Below are 26,569 nucleotides of genomic sequence, written 5' to 3'. Positions count from 1 at the left end.
AAACACTGTCTCTTATCTTTGGCTAAAAGCTTCTCTAATGAATTTATATTTCTTGCTGATATACAAGAGTCTGTCCCTGTCTTTGAAATTATCCAGACTGTTTTGCTTTGGACGTTGTTCATAAACTTCTATCTTTTTTTTCCCCAAAATGGAGAACTTATTTTTATTGAAAGACATCGTTGGATAAATGAAAAGATAATCCACAGAGAAGAAAATATTTGCAACATATATAACAAAGGGCTCATATATAGAATATATGAATAATTCATTATTTAGATGAAGGTCAAGTTATCAGTATTTCCTTTTTTGAATAATGCTTTTTATTTCATATTTGAGAACTATTTCCCTATGTCAGAGTCACAGAGATTTTCTTTTGTGGTTCCTCTGTTCCATTGCTAGGATTTCTTCTGGCCCTGTATTGAAAATTGTGAAATTAACAGGCATAGCATGAAAAGAAAACTCCACAAATCTGTAATCCGGAATCAGTTGGTGAAAAAAAAAAAAAAAAACTCTCATCAACCAAAATGTAAGCCTACATTAATCCAATATTTTGTAGGAGATCCAAAAGCCTTTTTTCTTTTTTTTTTTTTTAAGTAGGTATACTTTAGATGAAGGTTTACAGAACAAACTAGCTTCTTATTAAACAGTTAGTATGTATATTGCTTTCTGACATTGGTTACCAACCCCACAACATGTAAACACTCTCCCTTTCTCGACCTTACCAGCTTTCCTGTACCCTCCTGCCTTCTTGTCCCTGCCCCTGGGCTGGTGTGCTCTTTAGTCTCATTTGGTTTTATGAGCGTGTCTAATCTTTGGCTGAAGGGTGAACCTCAGGAGTGACTTCATTACTGAGCTAAAAGGGCATCCGGGGGCCATTCTCTGGGGGTTTCTCCAGTCTCTGTCAGACTGGTAAGTCTGGTCTTTTTTTGTGAGGTAGAGTTTTGTTCTCCATTTTTCTCCAGCTCTGTCCAGACCCCTCCGTTGTGATCCCCGTCAGAGCAGTCAGCGCACGAACCTTTGTCGTCAGAAACACCTGTCTGCGTTGTGCTCACATACCTCTTTCCCCACCTCTCTTTACCCACGAGTCGATCCCTGGTCCCTCTTTATCTGTCTTTTCTCGCAGTCTCTTGGGGAGCCTCCTCTCTCTCCTTCTGTTTTCGGCGCATGTGTTTCCTCCGCTGCGGCTCCCAGCACTCCTGTCCTTCAGCTCAGCCTCTTCTCCCACAGCTTCATGGCGCTTTCTACCCACACAGCCCCCCGTCCCACTGGGGTAGCGGACTTGGATTGTGTTAAACCCAGTACATGAATTACAGCTTGTGGACTCTTCCACCTCCGAGATCCATTTTGCGTTTTCCTTTTTGTAACTGAAGATGCTCTCAGTTGATGTTGTGTTAGGTGCCATCGAGCTGATTTTGACTCACAGCAACCCCATGTGACAGAGTAGAACTGCCTCGTAGAGTTGTCTTGGCTACAGTCTTTATAGAAGCAGGTGGACAAGGTTTTCTCCTGCAGAGTTGCTGGGTGGGTTTGAACTGCCAACTTTTCTGTTAGTAGCCTGAGTGCTTAATTGTTGCGCCACCAGGGCTCCTTAGATGCTCTGTAAGGTCGTTGCTGTCGGGTCGATTCTGACTCGTAGTGAGCCTACAGGACACAGTAGAAATGCGCCATAGGGTTTCCAAGGAGTGGCTGGTGGATTTGAACTGCTGACCTTTTGGTTGGCATCCAAGGGCTTAACCGCTGCGCCACCAGCGCTCCGGATGTCCTGCAGGGAGCCGGAGATGCCCTCTCTCAGCAGGCGACGAGGCTAGAGGGCTCTGGCGACCAGGAGGGAGGACGAGGCTAGAGGGCTCCGGTGACCAGGACGGAGGACGAGGCTCAAGGGCTCCGGCGACCAGGACGGAGGACGAGGCTAGAGGGCTCTGGCGACCAGAAGGGAGGACGAGGCTAGAGGGTTCCATTTAGTGGTTGTGGGTTTGCTGCCAGCAGGAACTGGATTAGAGAAGGTGACCCAGGGATGGATGGGGACAGGGAGGAGGACGGTGGGTGAGGAAGGTGGCAAGGAGATGAGGAGAACTCAGCAAAGAAGACAGAAGCCGCAGCCAAGCAGGAAGGAAACTGTTATGGCAGCATGTGTGTGAAGGCACCGATGGGAACCCACTTGGCACACAGAATGGGAACCCGCTTGGCACACAGGAGGGGTGCTTCTTACCTGCTTCCTGGGATTTGCCTGCACACTGCCAGCGCAGCTCTTTTAACCTGTTTTTGAGGAGTTGGGATGCCAGCCATCAGGAAGAGCAGGGGTCTGGGGAGAGGCCAGAGTGTGACTGTGGTCTGAAGACCGCTGGGGGTGAGCCAAACACGCATCCCAGCAGTGTTCAGTGGTGAACGGGCCTTCGAAAAGACAGACGCCAACAGCTTCCGTGATTTTCCTCGGGACAGCCCAGCTGAGCGAGGACTCCAGGTGAGGGAAGAAGGGGGCCTCGGAAGAGGTGCAACGGACTAAACCTAGTATGTGTGACTGCACCTAGTGTGTGCGACTGCACCTAGTGTGTGTGACTGCACCTAGTGTGTGATTTCTGCGGGAGGGCTCACATTTTAGCTTTGCATTGGGCCCCCCAGAAGCTTCCCCCACACCGTGAAGAAACAAGTGGCTCCATAGGAAGGTGGCTGCTCTTGGAGGTCAAGGTCACCCTCCCTTAATCCTAATTGATTTGAATTTATTTTACAGGGAGGTTTTTTTTCCTTCCCCAACCTTTGCGTAAAGTAGGCTTTATTGTGTTAACTCTGAAAACAGCTCACTGGTGGAAAACATTCAGTGCCAGTGCTTACTGTAAATAGGGTGACCTAATGTTGTCATTTCACAACTGGGAGTCAGGAATTTGACCCCCCAGTGCTAAAGGACCTGGACTTTGTGGTGGTTTCCAGGGCCAGAGGTCCATGGGAAGAAGTGCGGGTTGTGTTTATGTGAGTATGGATGTATATGGGGTAAATACCAACTGGGAATCAAGCTCAGTCTCTCTTAGTCCCCTCCTCTCTTTCTCATGGTCTGAGAATCCTGGGGCCCTGACTGGGCTTCAGTGTGGGGAGTAAACACATACATACATCCCTGTTGCCATCGATTCCGACTCACAGCGACCCTCTAGGACAGAGCAGAACTGCCCCATAGGGTTTCCAAGGAGCAGCTGGTGGATTCAAACTGCCAACCTTCTGATTAGCAGGGGAGCTCTTAACAACTGTGCCACCGGGGCTCCAACACAAAGGTGTTCCAGCTGGGCCCCCCACCCCTTGTAGTCAGGGAGCAGAGGAATGAGAGCAGTTGAAGAGTGGCCTGGAGGCTGACCCACGCCCCCTCGTCTTCCTGGGAGCTCCAGGCAGCAGACCTGAGGTACTTCTGGGCCCACTGCAGACTGCTCTGTGATGGTTAGGAGTCAGGGAGGGAGGCCGGAGGAGAAAGACTAGCAGATCAGTGGACTGAGGTGGGCAGGCTCAGGCCACCCCCTGAAGCCCTGAAAGGCTATGGCCAGACCCAAGGCAGTGTGCGCGATAGGGTAAAACAGCGGTCCACATGTCTTTCTCTCAGCTCCTTGCTACTTTGATGTGGGACCACAGGTGAAATATGAAACCCTTGTCTGCCTCAGTTTCCTAATCTGTAAACAAACAAAAATCCATTGCTGTTGAGTTAATTTTGATTCATAGTGACCCTGCGAGACAGGATAGAACTGCCCCATAGGGTTTCCAAGGGGCGGCTGGTGGATTTGAACTACCGGCATTTTGGTTAGCAGCCATAGCTCTTAACCACTGCATCACCAGGACCCCAAAAACCCAACATTGCAGGATTGTTTGGGGAATTGTGGAGCCAAATACAGTGTCTCACATATTGGGGTCGTCATCCATCGGAATCAGCTTGATGGCAGTTAACAATGGGAGCAGATATATCGCCTGACACATAGATGGTGTTGGATACATCGTAGCTGGAAATGACCGAGAACAGTTCAGGCCTTGTCTGTGCAGCTTTGGAGCTTCTCCTGTCCTCCTCTCTCCCTCTCTGCCCTGTCCTGATTCCTCTGCCTACTCCCACGCCAGCCTTTCCCCCAGTCAGCCTTCCTTTCTCCTTCTCTCCTCTGCTCCCCTCTCCTATTTTCTTCCTTTTCCTTCTTTACTGTTTTCTCTCTGTCTTCCTTCTTTATGTTGTTGTTGTTAGCTGCCATTGAGTTGAAACACTACCTGTTTCTCTGCCTTCTTCACAGTCACTGCAGTGTTTGAGCCCATTGTTGTAGCCACTGTGTCAATCCATCTTGTTGACGGTCTTTCTCTTTTTTGCTGACCCTTTTCTGTACCAAGCATGATGTCCTTCTCCAGGGACTGGTCCCTCCTGATAACATGTCCAAAGTATGTGAGACGAAGTCTTGCCGTCCTCTCTTCTAAAGAGTGCACTGGCTATATACTCTTGCAAGACAGATTCTGTCTTCCAAGACAGTTCATTCTTCTGGCAGCCCATGGTATAGTCAGTATTCTTCGTTTACACCATAATTCAAAGGCATCAATTCTTCTTTGGTCTTCCTTATTCATCGTGAAGCTTTTGCATGCATATGAGGCGATTGAAAATAATACAGCTTGGGTCAGGCACACCTTAGTCTTCAAAGTGACATCTTTGCTTTTGAACACTTTAAAGAGGTCTTTTGCAGCAGATTTGCCCAACACACTACGTCATTTGATTCCTTGACTGCTGCTTCCATGGGCTTTGATTGTGGATCCAAGTAAAGTGAAATCCTTGAGGACTTCAGCATTTTTTCTGTTGGTCATGATGTTGCCTATTGGTGCATTTGTGAGGATATTTGTTTTTTTGTGTGTGTCAAGGTGTAATCCACACTGAAGGCTTTAGTCATTGATCTTCATCGTTAAATGCTTCAAGTCCTCTTCACTTTCAGCAAGCAAGGTTGTGGCATCTGCATAACGCAGGTTGTTAGTGAGTCTTCCTCTAATCCTGATGCCCCATTCTTCATATCGTCCAGCCTCTCAGATTAATTGCTCAGCATACAGATTGAATAAATATGGTGAAAGGATACAACCCTGACACACACAACATTTTTCTCTGTTGGGGCATCTGATGAGTTTAAACGGTCCACCTTTCTGTTAGTAGCTGAGTGCTTAACCATTACGCCACCAGGGCTCCTCCTGTAAAGACTACAGCCTTGGAAACCCTCTGGGGCCCTTCTACTCTGTTGTACAGGGTGGCTATGAGTCGCAAATGACTCGATGGCAATGGGTGAAGTAGGAATGATTTTTTCATATATCACAGGACTGTTATAAAAATCAAATAAACCAAATATTTGAAAAATGTGTTTCATGTTGTCTCTGTCTGACCTCAGGAAGTCACTCTAAATTCCTGTAGTATGGAGGAAAATCCCCAGCTTCGTTAAACTGACAGTGAGATGGAGAGGAACTTCTGGAGGTGTTGACTCTGAGTAATTTTTCTTATGATAAGGTCTGTGGTGTGCACATGTCCCGTCCTGCCCTCCTGACTGTGGAATGTGAATGAAGGTAGAAGAAAAGTGCTGTTTCCATAGGCACGAGTTTTACCATGTCTGCGGGGGCAGTGGTGGCTCGGTGGTAGAATTCTCGCCCTCCATGCTGGAGACCTGGGTTCGATTCCCAGCCAAGGCATCACGTATACAGCCACCACTCATCTGTCGGTGGAGGCTTGCATGTTGCAATGGTGCTGAGAAGGCTTCAGCGGAGCATCCAGACTAAGATGGACTAGGAATAAAGGCCTGGAAGTCAAGCGGTGATAACCCGATGGATCACAGAAGTCTAACTCGAGGCAGTTAACAACATCACCACCAATCTAGATAGCAAGCAACTCAGCAGATAATCTGTTTCTTCTCAGATTGTCCACATCAAGTCTAGTGCAAGCTTAGGCCCTCTGGTGACATGAGCTAAACAAGTAAAATAAAAATAACTCCAAACTCACTGCTGTTGGGTCAGTTCCTACTCATAGCAACCTTACAGGACAGAGTAGAACTGCCCCATAGGGTTCCAGGGCTGCAGTCTTTCCAGAAGCAGATTGCCACATCTTTTTTCCTCAGAGCAGCTGGTGGGTTTAAACCACTTACCTTTCGGTTAGCAGCCAAGCGCTTAACCACTGAGCTGCCAGAAACAACCCTCCCCTTAATGCCCCTGTTTATTTGGAAAACACTTGTATATGGTGGTCCAGTGGGTTGCCACTTTTCTCCAGAACCAGCTTCACAGAGTTTACTTACTTGTGAGGGAAATCATCCACTAAGAGGCAGCTTGTATTCTTCCATGAAAAGCAACGAGAACCCAAACAAGAGAGCTGGAGGAATTATTATAAGAGCCATGGAGTTCATATTCTGGGCTGAAATTTCACCCGGTGAGGCTTGGTGTTAACATAGCATTGAGCGCTATCAGGTGACACAGGACACGAATGACCTCTGTCCCCTCCTAAGTGGCACGCCTGACTCCTGCCGCTGGCATTCTGTGTCGGGGCCGAGTCGGAGTGGACGTGGTAGGTGTTGTCAGTTCCCTTAGTGGGAGGGTGGAATGGGGAGGGGACATGGGCTCCACTGGCCCAGTATCGTGTGGTTGTCCTCCGTTTTGTGACTGATATAATTTTCCTATGTGTTGTAAACCCTAATTTCTGTTTGTGGTTAATGAGGCAAGATTAGATTATGTTAAAAAGGATTGAGGTGGGATGTAACATCCTTGCTGAGGTCACATCCCTGATCCAATGTAAAGGGAGTTTCTCTGAGATGTGGCCTATATTACAAAAGATGAAAGGAAAGGGAAGCAGGTGCAGAGTCGGGGGCCTCATCCCACCAAGAAAGCAGCACCAGGAGCAGAGTGCGTCCTTTGGACCTGGGGTTCCTATGCAGAGAAGCCCCTGGTCCAGAGAACGATCGGTGACAAGGACATTCCCCCAGAGCCAGCAGAGAAAGCCTCCCCTTGGAGCCGATGCCCTGAATTCGGACTTCTAGCCTACTAGACCGGGAGAGAGTAAGTTTCTGTTTGTTGAAGCCACTCACTGGCGGTTTTTCTGTGATAGCAGCACTGGATGACTAAGACACCAGGTCAGCAGCCTGGCTGTAAAGAAACCACGTGGGTTATCCTGGTAGTAGTAAGGTGAGAACAGGTGTGCCCGCCCTGACCCTCCAGAAGACAGGTGATGGAGAGGGCCACGCGGGGTTAGTGAGTCTGTGAAAACCACACCTGAAACTCAGATGGCCTTTGGCTCTTCGGAGCTGCTCGGAGCCAGACCTCTAGAACTTTTAAAGTCCATCAAGAGGAATTGCCCCCCTGTCTCCCCGCCCCCCCCCCCAAAAAAAAGAATCCTTTAAGGAAGTTGACAGAGGACCGGATGCAAATGAACCGTTGAGTGGAAATTTTGGCGTTTGTATATACCGCAGTCCAGATGATAAACAATTGCCATCACCCCCAAAGTTTCCTTGAGTGAGTGGCCACTTCTGCCTGTGCCCCCGACCCCACTACTGACCTGCTTTCTGTCAGTGTAGTTTAGTTTGCATTTTCTGGGATTTTATATAAATGGAGTCATACAAAAGGTACTTTTTTTTCTCTGGCTTCTGCAACTCAGAGTAATTATTTGGGGATTCGCCCATATTATCAAATGTACCAATCGCTCATTCCTATTTATTGCTGAGTAGTGTCCCATTCCCTGGTGGCGTAGTGGTTAAGTGCTATGGCTGCTAACCAAAGGGTCAGCAGTTCAAGTCCGCCAGGCGCTTCTCAGAAACTCTGTTGGGCAGTTCTACTCTGTCCTACAGGATCGCTATGAGTTGGAATCAACTCAGTGGCACTGGGTGTTTTTTTTTAGTGTTCCATTGTAAGGTTGTAGGCTGTTTGCTGGTGGAACACACGCACACACATATTGTTGTGGTTGTTAGTTGTCCAGTTGATTCTGACTCATGGCGACCCCACGTGTGCAGAGTAGAACTACTCCATAGGGTTCTCAAGGCTGTGACCTTCTGGAAGCAGATCGCCAGGCGTGTCTTCAGAGGTGCCTCTGGGTGGGTTCGAACCAGCTACCAACCTTTCAGCTAGTAATCAAGGCCTAACAGTTGGTGCCACTCTCATGTGCACACACACATACACATGTATATTTATACATACATGTATATGTATATATTTACAAAGCTAGATTTTAGAAAATGGTTGAGGACAGCCAGTGTCGAGAGCAGACACCCCTCTTTCCCCTGCCTGTGAAGGAGACTTGGCAGCTCTCTTAGGACATGAAGCAATGGTGCTTGCCTCATCTCTAAATCCTGACTTTGTATCAGATGCTTGACTTACTTTTCCATTTTATTTCTACTTAGGTTTTTTTTCAGTTGTACTTGAGATGAAGGTTTAGAGAGGAAACTAGTTTCTCATTAAACAATACACATATTGTTTTGTGACATTGGTTTCCAACCCCACAACATGTCAACACTCTCCCCTTCTTGACCTTGGGTTCCCCATTACCAGCTTTGCCATCCCATCTTGCCTTCTTGTCCTTGCCCCTGGGCTGGTGTGCCCCTTTAGTCTCGTTTTGTTTTATGGGCCTGTCTGATCTTTGGCTGAACGGTGAACCTCAGGAATGACTTCAGTACTGAGCCATAAGGGTGCCTGGGAGCCATACTCTCAGGGTTTCTCCAGTCTCTGTCAGACCAGTAAGTCTGGTCTTTTTTTTTTTGTGAGTTAGAATTTTGTTCTACATTTTTCTCCAGCTCTATCTAGGACCCCCTATTGTGATCCCTGTCAGAGCAGTCAGTGGTGGTAGCCGGGCACCATCTGGTTGTGCTAGACTCAGTCTGGTGGAGGCTGTGGTAGTTGTAATCCATTAGTCTTTTGGACTAATCTTTTCCTTGTGTCTTTGGTTTTCTTCATTCTTCCTTGCTTCCGCTGGGGTGAGACCAGTGAAGTATCATGTCTTAAATGGCTCTTCATAAGCTTTTCAGACCCCAGACGCTACTCACCAAAATAGAATGTAGAACATTTTCTTTATAAACTGTTACGCCAGTTGAGCTAGATGTCCCCGAGACCATGGCCCCGCCAGCCCTCTGCCTAGTAGTTTGGTCCCTCGGGGAGTTTGGATGTATCTGTGGAGCTTCCGTGACCTTGCCTGGGACGAGTTGTGCTGGCTTCCCCAGTATTGTGTCCTGTCTTACCCTTTCAGTTCGGCATTTCTTAGCATCTTTTTCATATTATTAGTTTTTAAAAATGAAAAGGATGTTTGTGTGTGTACTCAGAGAAATCCCAGTTATACAGAAAATACCCTTGTGAATTGACTTAGTATATGGGTGGATCCTATTTTAAATCTTTGTGAGCATATGTTAAAAAACAAAAATGTTAACCTCAAGGTTAAAGGCTGTTGCTGCTAGTATTTTCATAGTTGCTGAGTGGAAGCAGATTTAGAATTTGGTGAAATTATTCAGATCATGGAATATTCTGCAGCAGTGTGTGCTGCTGTTTATGAGGAGCTTATAATGGGGCAAATAATCTCATGGTTCAGTGTAAAACTGCATATGCAATAGAGACAGAAAAGAATTGGAAGTGTATCAAAATAGGAAATGGTTCTCCTTTGTTATGGAATGTGGCTAAGTTTGGTTTTTTTTTTCCCCACTTTATACTTTTATATAATTTGAAACTCTGTGTAGCAAATACTTATTTTTAAGAGAGCAGATAAATGTGTTTTGCACAAGTTGTTTTGTAGAACTCAGCATTTTCAACTAGGGTTACTTGAAGACTAAAAGCTTTTTGTTTTTCGCTATTTTAAAAATTCTTCACGTTCTCCATGGCTGTGAATACAGTAAAATAATACACCAAAAACCAAACCCAGTGCCGTCGAGTCGATTCTGACTCATAATGACCCTATAGGACAGAGTAGAACTGCCCCGTAGAGTTTCCAAGGAGCACCTGGCGGATTCGAACTGCTGACCCTTTGGTTAGCAGCTGTAGCTCTTAACCACTATGCCACCAGGGTTTCCAAAATAATACATGTATGGGAATTTTTATAATTCATGAACTCTTGTCTAATATGTGTTATTGTACACCTTTTTTTATTTGATGATGCTTTTTCCGTGTGGTGTCTGTAGTAAATGACAACGCGGGGAACCCTCCATGAGATGGATTGATACAGTAGCCACAGTGATAGACTGAAACATGCCAGCAATCACGAAGATGGTGCAGGACCGGGAAATGTTTCGATCTGTTATGCATAGGGTCGCCGTGAGTTGGAATGGACTGAATGGCAGTTAAAAGCAATAACTGATGAGAACCGTGCAGGGATTCCATCTTGGGCCATCTCGAATTCCTAGGAAGGGAGGAAGTGAAAGGAGAGAAGATATTGGAGAAGGTTATAGAATCACGGTAGCCTTTTTTTCCTTTTTTTTTGGGCTCAGCTGTGTGCTAGACACAAGATATTGGCTGTACATGGCCTGTCACCCTGCCCACAGCTCTGTGAGGTCCAGGGTTATTACTTCCTATTTATTGGCCCGGGGTCACACAGTGTGGTGAGTGGCAGTTACCACCGGAGGCTGGGTTGGTCTGAGTCCATCATTGCTGGGCACTTCTTAGCAGAGCGGTTGCATGCAAAAATGATGACCAAGAGTTTAAAGTGTCACAGAATTGTATCTTTTTATGTTGAGATACCCCATGTTGGAAACCCTGGTGCTGTAGCGGTTAGGACTTCGGCTGCTAACCAAAAGGTAGGCAGTTCGAATCCATTAGGTGCTCCTTGGAAACCCTATGGGGCACCCCTACTCTGTCCAATAGAGTCGCTATGAGTTGGAATTGACTTGACAGCAACGGGTTTGGGTTTTTTTTTGTGATCCCCGTGTTGGGGTCATGTGAGAATTTGGCAATTCATTCAATAAGCGGTTTGTGTTGTAAGCTATTTATATTTATGACTTCCTGACATTCTTTTCGTCTAATTCTTGTTGAAGCAACATACATTTACTTTGGACAGTTTCCCTTCTCAGCGATTTTTCTACTAAATGATTGATACTTTTTTTTTTTTTTTTTTAAATTTCCTGAAATCTGTGTGGGATTCTGAGAAATTTCTCTGAAGTATTCTTATATATTTTTTCCTTTTTACAGTAGCTGTCTGAGGGACCTCACGGGATAATTCATATAAAAAGGCACACAGCAGCTGAATAACTTTTCATCATAAACCACAAACGTGGCAGACTGCTGATAGTGAGTCTTGACATCCCCTCTCCACCTCCTCTCCTAGGGTCTGACCTAACTTGAGGGCATAAATGCCGAAAAGGATCCCCCTTTCCCCTCCCTCTCCCACCCGGAGGCTGGGGGAACTGGGCAGCTGTCGGGGTGGGGGCATCTGGTCGTTTTGGTTGCAACAAGAAAGCAAACCAGATCACTGCCATGGCCCAGGAATGCAGATTTACATTCCACTGGCTATGGGTCGGAAACCCTGGTGGCGTAGTGGTTAAGGGCTACGTCTGCTAACCAAAACTTCAGGAATTCGAATCCACCAGGCGTTCCTTGGAAACCCTACAGGGCAGTTCTACTCTGTCTTATAGGGTCGCTATGAGTCGGAATCGACTCGATGGCAATGGATTTGGTTTGGTTTGGTTTGGCTGTGGGTCTGTCTGCATCTGTCTGTCCTTGGAGGGAAGAGGGGCAGGGTAGGAGGGATAGAAAGCCCAGATTTGCTACCAGCGCAGCTGGGCTGCTGGCTTTGCCCACCCTCTTAGCTGACACCATGCCCCTCATCAGAAAGGCAGCGTGTGCCCTCTGGCTGGCAGGGTCGGCAGCCGCTGTCCCCCCCACCCCACCCCAAACCAGCTGGCTCAGGCTCCTGGGGCTCCTTAGCGTCCAGGAGAGTCCTGCCTCTTACAGGACTGTGTTTTACACGTCCAAACATGATACTTAAAAAAACCCACAAAAACTTTACGTAGAATACTTTTAAGTTTACAAAAACAGTTACAGAGATAGTTATACAGTAACAGTAGTTTTACATATGGTACGTTTGTCACAATCAGCATTGACCGATACATTATTATTAACTAAAAACTAACCGACTACTGTAGATTCAGCTCTGCCTCGTGGCGCCTCCATGTGTGTCAGGTAGAACTGTGTGCCATGGGGTGTTCAGTGGCTGAGTTTTGGGAAGTAGATCACCAGGCCTTTTGTCTGAGGTTCCTCTGGGTGAACTTGAACTTTCTACCTTTGGGTTAGCGGTTGAGCGTCTTAATCATTTGTACCACCCAGACAAAAAAAAAAAAAAACCTGTTGCCATCGAGTCAATTCTGACTCACGCGATCCTACAGGACAGAGTAGAACTGCGCCATAGAGTTTCCAAGGAGCACCTGCTGGATTCGAACTGCCAAACTTTGGGTAAGCAGCTGTAGTTCTTAACCACTACGTCACCAGGGTTTCTGTACCCCCCCGCCCAGGGACTCCAGATATCAACTAAAGCCCATACTTTATTCAGATTTCCTTCATTTCTTTTTTCTGCTCAAGGATCCCACCCAGGACACCAGACTACATATAGTCCTCATGTCTCTTAGGCTTCTCTTGGTTGCGACAGTTTCTCACACGTTCCTTGTTTGTGATGACCTCGACAGTTTTGAGGAGTGCTGGCAGACAGGGTGTCTTGCTCTAGGGTCTCTGTGAGTCAGAATCAACTCGATGGTAATGAGTTTGTTTGCTTTTTTTTCTTGCAATTGAGATTTGTCTGTTGTTTTCCTCTTGGTTAGGCTGGGAGTGGTGCCTTGTTTGGGATGAAAACCGCAGAGGAAAAGGACCTCTCTCATCACCCATGGTCTGATTTTTGACTCTGATTCTCCAAGTTTTGTTAACGCTGGGGATTCATGAAGAATTTTGTAACTCCTGTGTTTTGGAAATTTTCCTTTGATGATGAAATTTCTTTTGGGGAGAAAACTCATTTCCTTCTAAAACTGTTTTGGCAAAGAAACACTGCTGGGATGGTCGGGGGGGGGTGGGCTGGTCAGGGTGGGGGGGTGGGATGGTGGTGACTGGTGTTGCTGAGGTGGATGGATGTTTGTAGAGATAATGTCTTAGACAGGAAAGCCCATTACAGATGTCCTGTGGACCTCCCATTTATCTTTCTCTGTGCTGTCCTCTGCCCCGGAAATACGTATTTTTAGGTTTCAAAGTAACTTTTGAGACTTCTTGGTGAATTGATCTGCAACTTTGTTCACCTTTCCTTACTCTTGCAGAATTGTCTCTCATTGCTCCAAATGTTGTATGTATTTTATTTATTAAAAAAATTTTTAAATTGTACTTTAGGTGAAAGTTTACAGAGCAAGTTACTGTCTCGTGAAACAATACGCATATTGTTTAGTGGCATTGGCTGCCAACCCCACAGCGTGTCAACACTCTCCCTTCTCGACCTTGGGTTCCTGTCCCCTCCTGCCTTCTTGGCCTTGCCCTTGGGCTGGTATGCCTATTTAGTATTGTTTTGTTTTATGGGTCTGTCTAATTTTTGGCTGAAGGGTGAACCTCTTGAGTGACTTCATTACTGAGCTATAAAGGTGTCCGGGGGCCATACTCTTGGGGTTTTTCCAGTCTCTGTCAGACCAGTAACTCTGGTCTTTTTTTGTGAGTTGGAATTTTGTTTTACATTTTTCTCCAGCTCTGTCCAGGTCCCTCTATTGTCATTGCTTTCAGAGCAGTCAGTGGTGGGAGCTGGGTACTATCTAGTTGTACTGGACTCAGTCTGCTGGAAGCCACGGTAGTTATGGTTGTGTATATATTTTAATGTGTTTTCCTAGTGCAAGACATGGCAAAAGTTTTCTTTTAGAGCCAGACAGTAAATGTTTTCTGCTTGGTATGGGTCACATGGTTTCTGTGGCAACTATGCCACACTCTCTTTGTAGCGTGAAAGAAATGAATGGGCGTGGCTGTGTTCCAATAAAACTTTATTTACAAAAACAGGTGGCAGGCCAGACTTGGCCCACGAGTTGTGGTTTGCAGACTCCTGCCCTACTGCAAAAGTATATACTGCCATTACCTTTTTTACTAGATTTTTCTTCCTGCGTTTCTAACAGAGCCTGTCTCTAGATAACAGCCTCATTTGTTTATTTGGCAGATATTTACTGGGCACCTGCTCTGTGTAAAGGCAGCTGAGAAGGATAGATAGAGAGCTGATAAACAGATGGTTGTACACAAGGTGCACTAGGTGGGAATTGAACCCAGGTCTCCCGCATGTAAGATGCGTCCTGTTGAACCACCACCGTGCCCTCCCTGTAAGTAGACAGACAATGAATTTCCTGACATTTTGAGCTGCTCGGAGTTGGCTTTCGAAATGGTCCTGAAATCATGTTTTTTTCTTTCTTTCTTTTTTTTTTTTTTACCAGGGGGATGTTGTGGGGATGGATAGGACCCCTGGGCCTGCAATGCCCACCCCCGCAGGCCTGGGATCCTGAAGTTGAGCTGCATGGAGCAGCAATGACTGCAGTCCTTTCCGGGGTCTGGCCTGGGATTCCAGACTCTCCCTTCTTCCATCAATCCTGCTATCCTTCTCCCCTGGGAATGGGGAGAGACTGGAGGATGCAGCAGGGATGAAGGCATTTGTTTAGGCTGTGGCTTTTTCTTAAAGCCAGAGCACAGTGTGATCTCGGCAGGCAGACCCTCTCAGAGGGAAAGGGCGGGCAGGCCTGGTGACTCCCCAGCTTGGGCGCTGAGTGCCCTGCCAGGGGCTGCACTTGGCTCATTCCGGAGGTCATGCTCAGTGTGGGAGCCTGGCCCTGCTCAGCTTGGCAGCTTTCTCCAGGCTGCCGGGAGCAGCTGGGTGGGTGCGGGCCTGGCTGGGGTGGGGGCCGAGCTCTGTGACGTCCCTGCTTCCCACCACCGCCCTCTCTGCCCAGAGTCTCTTGCTGAGTTCACCTGAGGCTTCCACCCCAGTTCCCCCAACGGCTAAATGTTTTGGAGTTGAAGAAAGGAGCTTGGGCGCCTTGACACCTGTCCCGAGATGAATTCCCTCAGTGGAGGTGGCCTGGTCCCCTTACCAGGGAATGAGCTGTCTTGGCATTGAATGCAGTCCTCCAATTATGGTCTCCAAGCCCAGTGTTGTGACTGAATTGACATAAGAATGATAGTAACCCTGGTTTACGGAAATATCTCTACACACCCCAAGAAGTGGCTGATCCAGCTATCAGAGTGTTCCCTAGAACGGAACTGATGGGGCTGTGTCGCTACCTTTGTCCTAAATTTCTATTGTTCTGTTATGTCTTTAAAATAGTTGTTGTGAGCTGTGGTCTAGTTGGCCCCGACTCATGGCCACCCCATGCACAACAGAACAAAACTCTGCCCACTCCTGTGCCATCCCCGTAATGGGTTGCGGATTGGGACCGTTGTGATCCGTAGCTTTTTCACTGGCTGATTTTTTGGAAGTATACCTCCAGGCCTTTCTTCCTAGTCTGTCTTAGTCTGGAAGCTCTGCTGAAACCTGTTCAGCATCATAGCAACACACAAGCCTCCACCGACAGGTCCTGGCTGTGCACAAGGTGTGCAGGCCAGGAATTGAACCCGGGTTTCCTGCGTGAAAGGTGAAAACTGTACCATTGAACACCTGCTTATTTTAAATTAAACTTTTTTTTATCATGAAGTGTAGCTTGCATTCAGAAAGGCACAGAACGTGAGGAGACAGCTGGCTGGGTTGTCAGAGAATGAACACAGCTCTGTAGCCCACTGTGCAGACAAAGAAGCAGAACGTGGCGTGCACCCTCCAAGGGAGTCGCCGCCTTGGCTTCTCACATGGAGATTAGGTTAGCCTCTGTTTGACCTTTTAATAAATGGAGTCCTACAGTGCATACTTTTGGTGACTAGCTTCTTTCGCTCAGTGTTAGGTGCGTGAGATTCATTTGGAGTCCCTGGGTGGTACAAACAGTTAACATACTTGGCTCCTAACCAAAAGCTTGGCGATTTGAGTCCACCCAGAGGTGTGTTGGAAGAAAGACCTGGCAATCTACTGAAAAATCAACCATTGAAAACCCGGTGGAGCACGGTTTACTCTGACACACATGGGATTTCCATGAGTCAGAATCAGCTTGACTTCAACTGGTTTGGCTTTTTTGGTTTTTAAGATCCATATTACTGCTAGTAGCAGTAGTTTATTCATCTATATTGCTGAACCTCAGCTTAAAAAAAAAAGAAAAAAAGGTAATTTTCCAAGGTCTTAGTGGCTTTAAACTTCCTGTGGTCCCTTTTCATGCTTCTGCAGAGATTAGCATCTGTGTTGCCTCAGAAGCCATGCCTGGTTGCTCCACACTCAGTTGGAGACTACCTTCCAGAAATTCTTTGTTTTCCCACAGTTAACTTCAGAAGAGTGTTGGGGTCCATGCTCCCTGCTTCTAGGTTTTATTTCCTTCTGCATCTGGCTCATTTGCTGGTTCTAAAGGTTTGGGGGAAGCGCACAGACAGAAAGTGGGCTCCCAGATGTACCAGTTTTCCACTTTTAAAAGGTAATGGGACCGCCAGAATATGGCCTTTGATCTGTTGGTTTTTCTCCTTTTGGTTTTTGAGGCTGTTAGGCATTTTTATTGTTCTGTGTTTGTCTTGGCCTCAGCTCAGTATCCATAAAACCAGACAACTACGACTTGCCTTGTAGAGTGCACCTCGCAAACCAGGCTTATGACATCCAAGCCCAGGGAAAAGTACTTAGACCATGGGATCGCCGTGTGTCAGACTCTCTACGCCCTTCATTGACTGGGGCTTTGTGCTTCTTGACCAGGTGGGTGAACGAGATTATAGTGCTCGGGGCGTTCCTCGTCCTGTAGGGACTCTTAGGGTGATATCACGGTCAGCTGGACTGGCAATACTATTTCACAGGCACGCTTTGAATTGTGTGACCACAGTGTGTTGGAATGCAGCCATAGCAAAGGGGAAAAAAGAGAAAAGGCGGGAGGGGGGGAAGTAGCCACCGGAGGCAGCTTCCACTGCCAGAGACCCCGTGTGTGTCAGAGTAGAACTGTGTTCCATAGAGTTTTCATTGGCTGAGTTTTGGAAGTAGATGACCAGGCCTTTCTTTCGAGGCACCGCTGTGTGGCCTAAAACCTCTGACCTTTTGCTTAGCAGCTGAGTGTGTTAACTGTCTGTACCACCCAGGGCTTCCAAGCAAAAGCTGTACTACCTAGGAATCCAAGCAAAAGTTAGACAGGACAGACTTTAATTTGTCAACCTCAACGGATTGTTTATTTAAAAATTTCCCATTAAATATATTTTCAAATGAACATACAGTTAAAAATCTCTTGCTAAAGAGACGGCGTTACAATTTCATTAAGTGGAGAAGGGACCATCACATCTGTTTCACAGAGCCTTGGGCTTAACTGCATTATATAAATGTGCACATCAGTGAAATGGTATTGATAATTAGTTTTGCCGTTAAGTGCAGTCCAGTTGATTTCAACTCATAACAACCCCATGTGACAGAGTAGAACTGCCCCATAGAGTTTCCTAGGCTGTAATCTTTATGGGAGCAGATCGCCAGACCTCTCTTCCACAGAGCAGCGGGGTGGGTTTGAACCGCCAAGCTCTTGGTTAGCAGCCAAGTGTTTATAGTTGTAAGAAATAATGCAGAGAGGGCCCGTGTACCCTTTATCCAGTTTTCCCCAAGTGGTAACATTTTTCAAAACTGTAATAGTGACATCACAACCAGGATATTGACCTTGATACAGTCAAGATATAGGACATTCCATCTCCACAAAGTGTTGCCCTTTTAAAGCCGTCCTGCTTCTCTCCCACCCGACTCATGCCTTAATCTACGGCCACCATTTCTGTAATGGTGCTATTTGAAGAATATTGTAAAGTGGTATCATACAGTATGTAACCTTTTGGGGTTGGCTGTTTCCACTCAGCATACTTCCATGGAGGCTCACCCAGGTTCTGAGTATCAGTAGCTCATTTCTTTTTACTGCTGAGTAGCAGTCCTTAGGTTTCACCCATTGAAAGGCATTGGTCAGTATTTTCATATGGCAAACCCCTGGGCCTTGGCTCTTTGTGTAGGGTAGCAAGCAAAGCGTGGTGGCTGTGCACATCCATGCAGGTGTTTCCCGGTCTTTGGTGCCCCGCCTAGCTGGTGTCTGCCCTGGGAAGCTTCCTGATTCCCTCTTTCCACTCTGTGGACCTTTTGGGGAAATGCCAGTCCTGTGGATCCTACGAGCCCCCATCACCTTGTGATAAATACCCCTTTGCTTTGTGAATCAGTTTCATATGGGCACTTTCAATCAGAACCCTCATACCCCAAAGCCCAGCTATTGTTATTGTTATTGGTTGCTGTGGAATTGGCCCCAACTCATGGTGACCGCACATGTAACAACAGGGTGAGGTGTTGTCTGCTCCTGCGTCATCTTAATGATCATTGGCATGCTCGAGTCCATTTTTGCAGCTATTGAGTCAATTCATCTCGTGGAGGGTTTCCTTCGTTTTCACGGACCCTCTACTTTACCAAACAGGATGTCTTTTTCTAGCGATTGGTTTTTCCCGATGACGTGTCCAGAGTACTTGGCCTTGTTTTTCTTGTGTGCCAGCAAGTGGATTCTGACTCATAATGACCCTGTAGGACAGGGCTGTAACCTTTACAGAAGCAGGCTGCCCCATCTTCTTCCCATGGAGTGGCTCGTGGGTTCGAACTGCAGACCTTTTGGTTAGCAGCTGAGCTCTTAAGCACTGCACTAACCAGGCTCCTTACTTGGTCCTAATGGAACATATTAGGGCAAAGCTCAGCAGTGTTGTGTCACATCAATCACGCCTTGTGGTGATTAGCTATGTAAAAGCGTAAAGTCAGATTCAGCCAAAGGCCATCTCACCACTGCTAAACAGTTCCATTTGCAGAACTGAAAAACAGTGGAAGCCAACTACAACTGAAGCCAACATTTTTTTTTTCTTGAGAGAGAGAGTAGAGTTTAGGGAGAGAACAGGACAGTACCTGCCCCAGGTGCGTTTGAATTCTTGGCTCATCCTTGCAGTCTTTTCTGTGAGCCTGCGTGTGTGGAGACCGCTCCATTCCAGGTGCGCGCACAGACCTGTGGGAAGGTGCACAACCCTTAGTGCTCTGTCAAAATATTGCTGTCTTCCTTTTTTGGTTACACTGTTCTTTTGGCGTCTGCCTGTGCTGCCATCTCTATCCCACTTTTATGAAGGTAAAACGTTGTTACTGTGTATAAAATTGTTAGTCTGTATCTGACTGTCTAAACTGGAATTTAATTTAGAGCCAGCATGTCCCCCAGGTGACCGAGTTGTTTTATCCCTTCAATTTGTAATCCTCACTCAGACATCACCAACAATTTTGAAAACGAGGAATAGATGCATACAGCTTGCTTTGCCAGATGTGGCTTTTCCAGCGAGGGTTACTTGAAGACTCAAAGCTTTTTGTTTTTCTCTAATTTGAAAACTCTCTTTATCCTCCATGGCAACGAATATGGTACAATAATATGTGTGCGAGGATTTTTATAATGCACGAACTCTTGTCTAATACAGATTATTATACATGGCTTTTGATTCATTTGATGATTCGTTTTCCCTTGGGTGTCTGTAGTAAATGAAGACGAGGGAGCCCCTCTGTGAGATGGGTTGACGCAACAGCTCCAACAGTGAACTGAAACGTGCCAACAGGCGTGAAGGAGATGGTGCAGGGCCAGGCAGCGTTTCCTTCTGTTATACATAAGGTCACCTTGCATGAGTTGGAGCTGACTCCATGGCAAATTAGAACAAATACAAGTTTGTGTTACGCAAGAAGCCTGTATCTACCGCATTCTGTTTCTTTACGGAGTTCTGGTCCAGTAGAGGGAGACTCTGGTGGTGTAGTGGTTAAGGGCTATAGCTGTTAACCAAAAGGTCAGGAGTTCGAACCTACCAGGCACTCCGTGCAAACTCTATGGGGCAGTTCTACTCTGTCCTGTAGGGCCATTACGAGTCAGAATCCACTCGAAGGCAACGGGTTTGGTTTTTTTGTTTGGTCCGGTAGAACAGGCATGTTCTGTTAGTGTTTCCCAAAGTCCGTCAAGATGCGTTGGAATGCAAGATACGACTCTTAGCTGGCCGAGCAATGAAAATACCTTGGAGAACGTTAAACCAAAAAAGCAAACTCATTGCCGTCGAGTCGATTCTGACTCATAGCAACCCTACCGGACAGAGTGGAACTGCGCCATAGGGTTTCCAAGGAGCACCTGGTGGATTCGAACTGCTGACCTTTTGGCTAGCAGCAGTAGCTTCCAAATGCTACTATCAGTGGTAGTAATAGCAGTGGTGTGATTGGAACTATCAATGAGATATAGAGTAGTTTAAAAACCAAACCAGGGTTTCCTTTGATTAATAGGAACCTTCAATTAACTACGTTTTTTCCATGTGCTTTCGTTGGATGGTGGCTCCTCCTGCCTTGGCCCGGCTCCCAAACGCCCTGAGCCCTGATTCCGGAACACCTACAGAGGTTCCCTGCAAACGCCTGACTTGCTCCTTCCTGGTTTTTCTTCATAGCTTGGAAGTTCAGATTTGAACCCCTGCTGAGAACATGTGTCTCTAACCAGTTCCCGGGTGGTGCTAATGCTGCTGGTTAGGGACCGATTCCGAGCACCACTAGTAGAGCAGTGGGTCCCAGGGTTTATTTTACATGAGAATCACCTGGGGATCTTGTTAAACTGCAGACTCTGATTCAGTATACCTGGGAGTGGAAAAGCAAATCTCAGCAGCGCTTGGAACTGGAATGAACCGGTTTGATGCCCTGTTTTTCTTAGTGTCCGAGGCTCACTTCTCATGCCTCCACCTGAGCAGGAGGAGTGGGCACAGGATGCTCTGTCCAGAGCCGGGCCTGGGAAATTGCTTTCCAACGACTCTTGCTCATATGCCCAGTCTCTCCCTGGGGCACACGCCACGCTGTGTTAGTGTTCCAACGAGTGCCCCACCATGATTTTTCTTAACCTCTTAGGAAAAATGACTCACACCTACAAAAGTAGGGCTGTGGGCAAGCCCCATGCTCCCGTCTGCCACACCTTGCTCCGTCGTCTCCTGGATTCCTTGAACATGGCTCCTAGTAGAGAGGGCAGTGGTGGTCCACTGGTAGACTCCTCGCCTTCCATATGGGAGCCCCGGGTTTGATTCCCAACCAGTGCACCTCATGTACAGCCACCATCTGTCTGTCAGGGGAGGCTTGCATGTGGCTGTGATGCTGAACGGGTTTCATCGGAGCTTCCAGACTAAGGTGGACCAGGAAGAAAGACGTGGCAATCCACTTCAGAAAAATCAGCCAGTGAAAACCCTGTGGATCACAGTGGTGCCACCTGTAATTAATCATGTGAATGGCGCCGGATTGGGCAGCGTTTCATTCTGCCCTGTGTGGGGTCACCGTGAGCTGGGGGCTGACTTGACAATAACGAACGACAACGAGATCCTACTGTTGCCTAGCAAACAGTGACTGGGAGGAAGGCTTTGCTGTTTCCCGGAGGCTTTAGACCTGGGTGAACTTTTCTGGGCACAAAGGTTGACCCAGTTCTTCGCCTCCAGGGTAGGAATCTTGTGAAATTCCTGTTTTTAGTCCTAACTACTATGTCATTAAAGTTATATTGGTTTTTACCCAGCATACTGGGGAAAGTAAGAATGTCTGGCAATACCATGGGCAGACAAGGGCACGACAGACAAGAATTCGTACACTCAGCTTGGGGGATCGAACCTGTTAAACCCACCTCACCGAGAGTCCGTGGCTGAGGTTGTGCTTGCCTGGGTCCAGCCGGTCTGCCGCTGGATGCAGACACTGGGGAGTTTCTTAGCCCTGCGAACCAGGGGGTATGTTCCAGGGTGCTCACGGGGTTCTGTTTGTAAAAGAAACCTGGAAATGCTCTGAATGTCCAGCTAAAATCAAACCACACCAACAAAAATCAAACTAGTTACTGGTCAAGTTGATTCCGAGTTCTGGAGACCTCGCGTGTGTCACAGTAGAACTGTGCTCCCTAGGATTTTCAGTGGTTGATTTTTCCAGAAGCAGGTCACCAGGCCTCTCTTCTGAGGTGCCTCTGGCTGGATTCAAACTGCCAGCCTTTCAGTTAGCAGCTCAGTGCATTAACTCTTTGCACCACCCAGGAACTCTGGATGAAAGAATAGAAGGGATCATCTTAAAAGGAAAAAAGAAGGCAAAAACCAAAGCCCATGCCTTTTAAGGAAAGCCTTTGTTCAAAACAGGGCTTCGAACCAGTTCTGCCTGGTTCAGTCATAGCTGATGAAGCGAAACCCTAATGGACCTGAATTTTTAAAATGTGTGTGAAGCGGAACAGGAGAAATTATGGGTCAAAGCCCTGCCAGAAACTTAATCTCCTTCTTAGAAAACAAGGGCAGCATGCACTTTGCGTAGCAACCAGATCTCATTTATTTATTGTGCTTTAGGTGAAAGTTTACAGCTCAAGTTAATTTCTCATACAAAAATTTATACACATGTTGTTATGTGACCCTAGCTGCAATCCCTGTAATGTGACATCACACTCCCCCGTTTCCACCCCGGGTTTCCCATGCCCATTCAACCAGCTCCTGTGCCTTTCGGATTTCTTATCCCACGTCTGGGCAGGAGCTGCCCATTTAGTCTCCTGTGTCTACTTGAAGTAAGAAGCACAGTCTTTGTGAGTATTATTTTATGTTTTGTAGTCCAGTCTAATCTTTGAAGAGCTGGCGTCAGGAATGGTTTTAGTGCTGGGTTAACAGAGAGTCTGAGGGCCATGTCTTCGGGGTTTCCTTTAGTCTCAATCAGACCATTAAGTCTGGTCTTTTTACTAGAATTTGAGTTCTGCACCCCACTTTTCTCCTGCTCCGTCAGGGACTCTCTTATATTCCCTGTCAGGGCGGTCATTGGTGGTAGCTGAGCACCGTCTAGTTTTTCTGGTCTCAGGTTGATGGAGTCTCTGGTTTATGTGGCCCTTTTGTCTCTTGGGCTAATATTTTCTTTGTGTCTTTGGTGTTCTTCATTCTCCTTTGCTCCAGGTGGGTTGGGACCAATTGATGGATCTTAGATGGCCTCTTGCTAGCTTTTAAGACCCCAGATACCACTCACCAAAGTGCAGTGCAGAACATTTTCTTAATAAACTTTGTTATGCAAATTGACATAGATGTCCCCTGAAACCATCGTCCCCAGGCCTCCGCCCCTGCTACTCTGTCCCTCAAAGTGTTTGGTTGTGTTCAGGAAACTTCTTAGCTTTTGGTTTAGTCCAGTTGTGCTGACTTCCCCTGTATTGTGTGTTGTCTTTCTATTCACCTAAGATAATTCTTGTCTTCTGTTTAGTTAGTGGAAACCCTGGTGGCGTAGCGGTTAAGAGCTACAGCTGCAAACCAAAGGGTCAGCAGTTCGAATCCAACATTGAGGCCCTCCCGGACCCTCTGAGCCCCTGGTGTGCGCCTAGAGTTTAGTGCACTCTGCCCACATTGCTTAGCTGGCCGTGAAAGCATGTCACTGAAAAGACCTTTTCAAAGAGAAAGATAGCCGTTGTGATAAGTGGGATCACCTGTATCTTACTTACCCAATAAAAGGGGAACTCCGAGTTCCTTCAAAGGAACGGTGACATAACCTTGGCCACGCTGTCCCGAGTAGCGCCTCTCTCCGCTTGCTCAGTGGCAGTGTTATCTAAGGAGCAAGTGCTGTCTTTCTGAAATAGCAGTACGATGGGAACCCGCATTAAAGATAAACAGCCCTGTATTTGGAAACTGGGGACACTTTGTTCTGCTGTCCAGCAGTTCCTTTTCCTTTTCCTTGATGGCCTGTCAGTTCTATCAGATGGCGTTTTCACTTTGAAAACCGTGGAATTGGGTAAGTTCAGGAATCTCTGTTTAACTGGGCTCTGAAATGTTCTGACCACTCGTTTTCAAAGGATCTACGAGGAAGGGGCTGGAATAAAAGCAGACCTGTGAGCCCTGGTGGCGCAGCGGTGAAGTGCTCAGCCACTAACTGAAAGGTTGGTGGTTTGATCCCACCAGCTGTTTCGTGGGAGAAAGATGTGGCAGTCTGCTTCTGTAAAGATTATAGCCTTGGAAACCCTATGGGGCAGCTCTACTCTGTCCTGTAGGGTCGCTGTGAGTCGGAATTGACTCGACAGCAGTGGGTTGTTCTTTAGACTGGTGGGAAGCTTGCTTGGGGTATGTTTATCCCTGGACAGTTCTTGATACTTTTAAAACCAGCCATATAGCTTGAAAAACCGGGACCATGGTGGGGGTTCCTTTCCACCCCGCCCCCATCTTCTTCAGATGAAAGTTGGGCTTCAGGCAGGAACTCTGCTTATCTTAGCTGATTCTTTTCCTCCCTGTTCATTCTTTCCAGAAGCGTTGCCTATTGTGTTGGTGGCTGCTGTAGGGTGGGCCCCTGACTCACGGCAACGGCAACCCCGTGCACAATGGAAAATAAAACGCTGCCTGGCCCTGTACCGCCCCTGTGATCACCTGTAGATCGGACCGGCTGTTGTGATCCTTAGGGTCTTCAGGGACTGATTTCAAGAAGTCGATTGCCAGGCCTTTCTTCCTAAGTCTGTTTTATTCTGAAACCTGTTCAGCATCATAGCAACACACAAGCCTCCCCTGACAGACAGGTGGTGGCTGCACGTGAGAATGGAACCTGGGTGGAAGGTGGAGAATTCTGCCACTGGGCCAGCGGACAGCGGTTTATACGGGAGCTGAAGAAACGGAGGTGTGGCTTGGGTTTTGTCCTGAAAGAGATGCCACTTGTGTCATCACACTGGAAGCACGACCAGGTAATCAACACAGAGGTTCAGAGCAGCAGTGGGTGATGGGCCCAGAGTGTGGCGGAGGCTGGTGGGGCCGGGGGCAGCTGCTGCATCCTACAGAGTGATTGGGGCACACCAGTCAAAGTGTGTGCATGTCGGCGACGGGGCTGGGGGCTGTGGCCGAAGGGGACCATGTAAACAAAGCTCTGGAGGCAAGAAAGACCCCTTTCTCTCAAGAGGAGGGATAAAGGGTTCATTGTTGCCACGTGTGGGGTTTGGGGCAGGGTGGATGGTGTCCACAACAACAAGGCCTGTTTGCACGGAAATGGGTTTGGGGCAGGGTGGATGGCGTCCACAACAACAAGGCCTGTTTGCACGGAAATCGTAGGAGTCTGATTGAACATTGTCGCTCCCTGCTGGCCTAACGGAGCTGGCCGTCTGCACCACCATGGAGACCAGCGTGAAGAGAGAGAGGCTTGGTGGGAGGCACGGAGCTGCCATTGGGGCTTTCTTTTTGAGAGGGGTGTCTGCTGCATCCCCGCTTGTCTTGGTCATCTGCTGCTGCTATACCAGAAATACCACACGTGGAGGGCTTTAACAAAGAGAAGTTTACTGTCTCATAGTCCAGTAGGCTACAAGGCCAAATTCAGGGTGTCAGCTCCAGGGAGGAAGCTATCTCTGTCAGCTCGGGAGGAAGATCCTTGCATCGGTCTTCCCTTGGTCTGGGAGCATCTCAGCGCAGGTCCAAAGGACGCGCTGTGTTCTCAGTGCTGCTTTCTTGTTGGTATGAGGTCCCCATGTCTCTCTGCTTGCTTCTCTCTTTTATATCTCAGAAGAGATTGGCTTAAGACACTATCTAATCCTGCAGACCTCATCAATATAACTGCCACTAATCCGTCTTATTACATTGTAGTGATAGGATTTACAACACTTAGGGAAATCACATCAGATGATAAAATGGTATACAGTGGTACAATACTGGGAATCATGACCTAGCCAAGCTGACACGTATTTTTTTTTCTTTTTATAATTTTTATTGTGCTTTAAGTGAAAGTTTACAAGCTAGTCTCACACAAAAACTTATATACACCTTGCTACCTACTCCCAATTACTCTCCCCCTGATGAGACAGCCCACTGTCTCCCTCCACTCTTTTTGTGTCCATTTCGCCAGCTTCTAACCCCCTCCACCCTCTCATCTCCCCTCCAGGCAGGAGATGCCAACATAGTCTCAAGTGTCCCCACCTGATCCAAGAAGCTCACTCCTCACCAGTATCCCTCTCCAACCCATAGCTGACACATATTTTTGGGGTCACAATTCAGTCCACGACACTGCTTCTTTCAAACCTGGGGCCAGTTCCTCTTTTGACCAAACCCAGCAAAGAACCATACAGGGATGGAGATTAAAGGGCCATCCGGGAGATGCGTACACCTCCTTCCGCTTCCTTGCTTGATTGCAGACACACAGCGCTTATACCATGAGGCCTGAGAATTAAGTACCATTTATATTTTCTGTGGTCCCTGGGTGCTGCAAATGGTTCGTTCTCAACTACTAACCAAAAGGTTGGTGGTTTCGAATCCACCCAATGGTACTTCAGAAGAAAGACCTGCGATCCGCTTCCGTAACGAATGCAGCCAAGAGCACCCTAGGGAGTACAGTCCTGTTCTGTAACACACGGGGTCACCATGAGTCGGAATCCACTCAGCTGGCAACTAGAAGTGAAAACATATTTTCTGTGGGGGCAATGCGGTCTGGTTTCCAAATAAATCCACTGAGGTTAATCTTTTGTAAAGCACCCTGTTTGTACATTGCCGCTTTAGTTGTTTTTGAAGTTTTCTGTAGTGCTATAATAGCTAAGCGAGGGAACAAGGAAACTTTAAATTAGTTTGG

General features: G+C 47.2%; 1 protein-coding gene and 1 long non-coding RNA gene across 17 annotated transcripts in view; one reads left to right on the top strand and one right to left on the bottom strand.

Annotated features, from left to right (window-relative positions):
* Positions 1 to 26,569, top strand: part of SHROOM2 (shroom family member 2) — a 294,895-nt gene that overhangs the window by 33,274 nt on the left and 235,052 nt on the right. The window contains exons 1-2 of one of the 15 annotated variants that reach the window (XM_049872261.1): positions 13,259 to 23,773; positions 24,281 to 24,707. The exons of 12 other annotated variants lie outside the window; for them this stretch is intronic. In XM_049872261.1, the coding sequence (XP_049728218.1) occupies positions 24,672 to 24,707 (36 nt within the window). In that variant the 5' untranslated portion in view covers positions 13,259 to 23,773; positions 24,281 to 24,671. Of the gene's footprint in view, positions 1 to 2,356; positions 2,462 to 13,258; positions 24,708 to 26,569 lie in introns of those variants that run through there. 2 more of the 15 variants (XM_049872272.1, XM_049872271.1) reach the window with 2 other exon arrangements.
* The window catches only part of LOC126069202 (uncharacterized), a 150,383-nt gene continuing 133,872 nt past the window's right edge, over positions 10,059 to 26,569 (bottom strand). The window contains exons 1-3 of one of the 2 annotated variants that reach the window (XR_007515883.1): positions 23,487 to 23,583; positions 18,923 to 19,019; positions 10,059 to 10,324 (exon numbers count right to left, since the gene is read on the bottom strand). This is a non-coding gene — a long non-coding RNA (uncharacterized LOC126069202). Of the gene's footprint in view, positions 10,325 to 18,922; positions 19,020 to 23,486; positions 23,584 to 26,569 lie in introns of those variants that run through there. The other variant, XR_007515882.1, reaches the window with a different exon arrangement.

Source organism: Elephas maximus, chromosome X (assembly GCF_024166365.1).
Source record: "Elephas maximus indicus isolate mEleMax1 chromosome X, mEleMax1 primary haplotype, whole genome shotgun sequence".
In the NCBI taxonomy this organism is placed as follows: domain Eukaryota; kingdom Metazoa; phylum Chordata; class Mammalia; order Proboscidea; family Elephantidae; genus Elephas; species Elephas maximus.
Note: the sequence above shows the minus strand (reverse complement) of the source record. Positions and strands in the feature narration are given on the sequence as shown.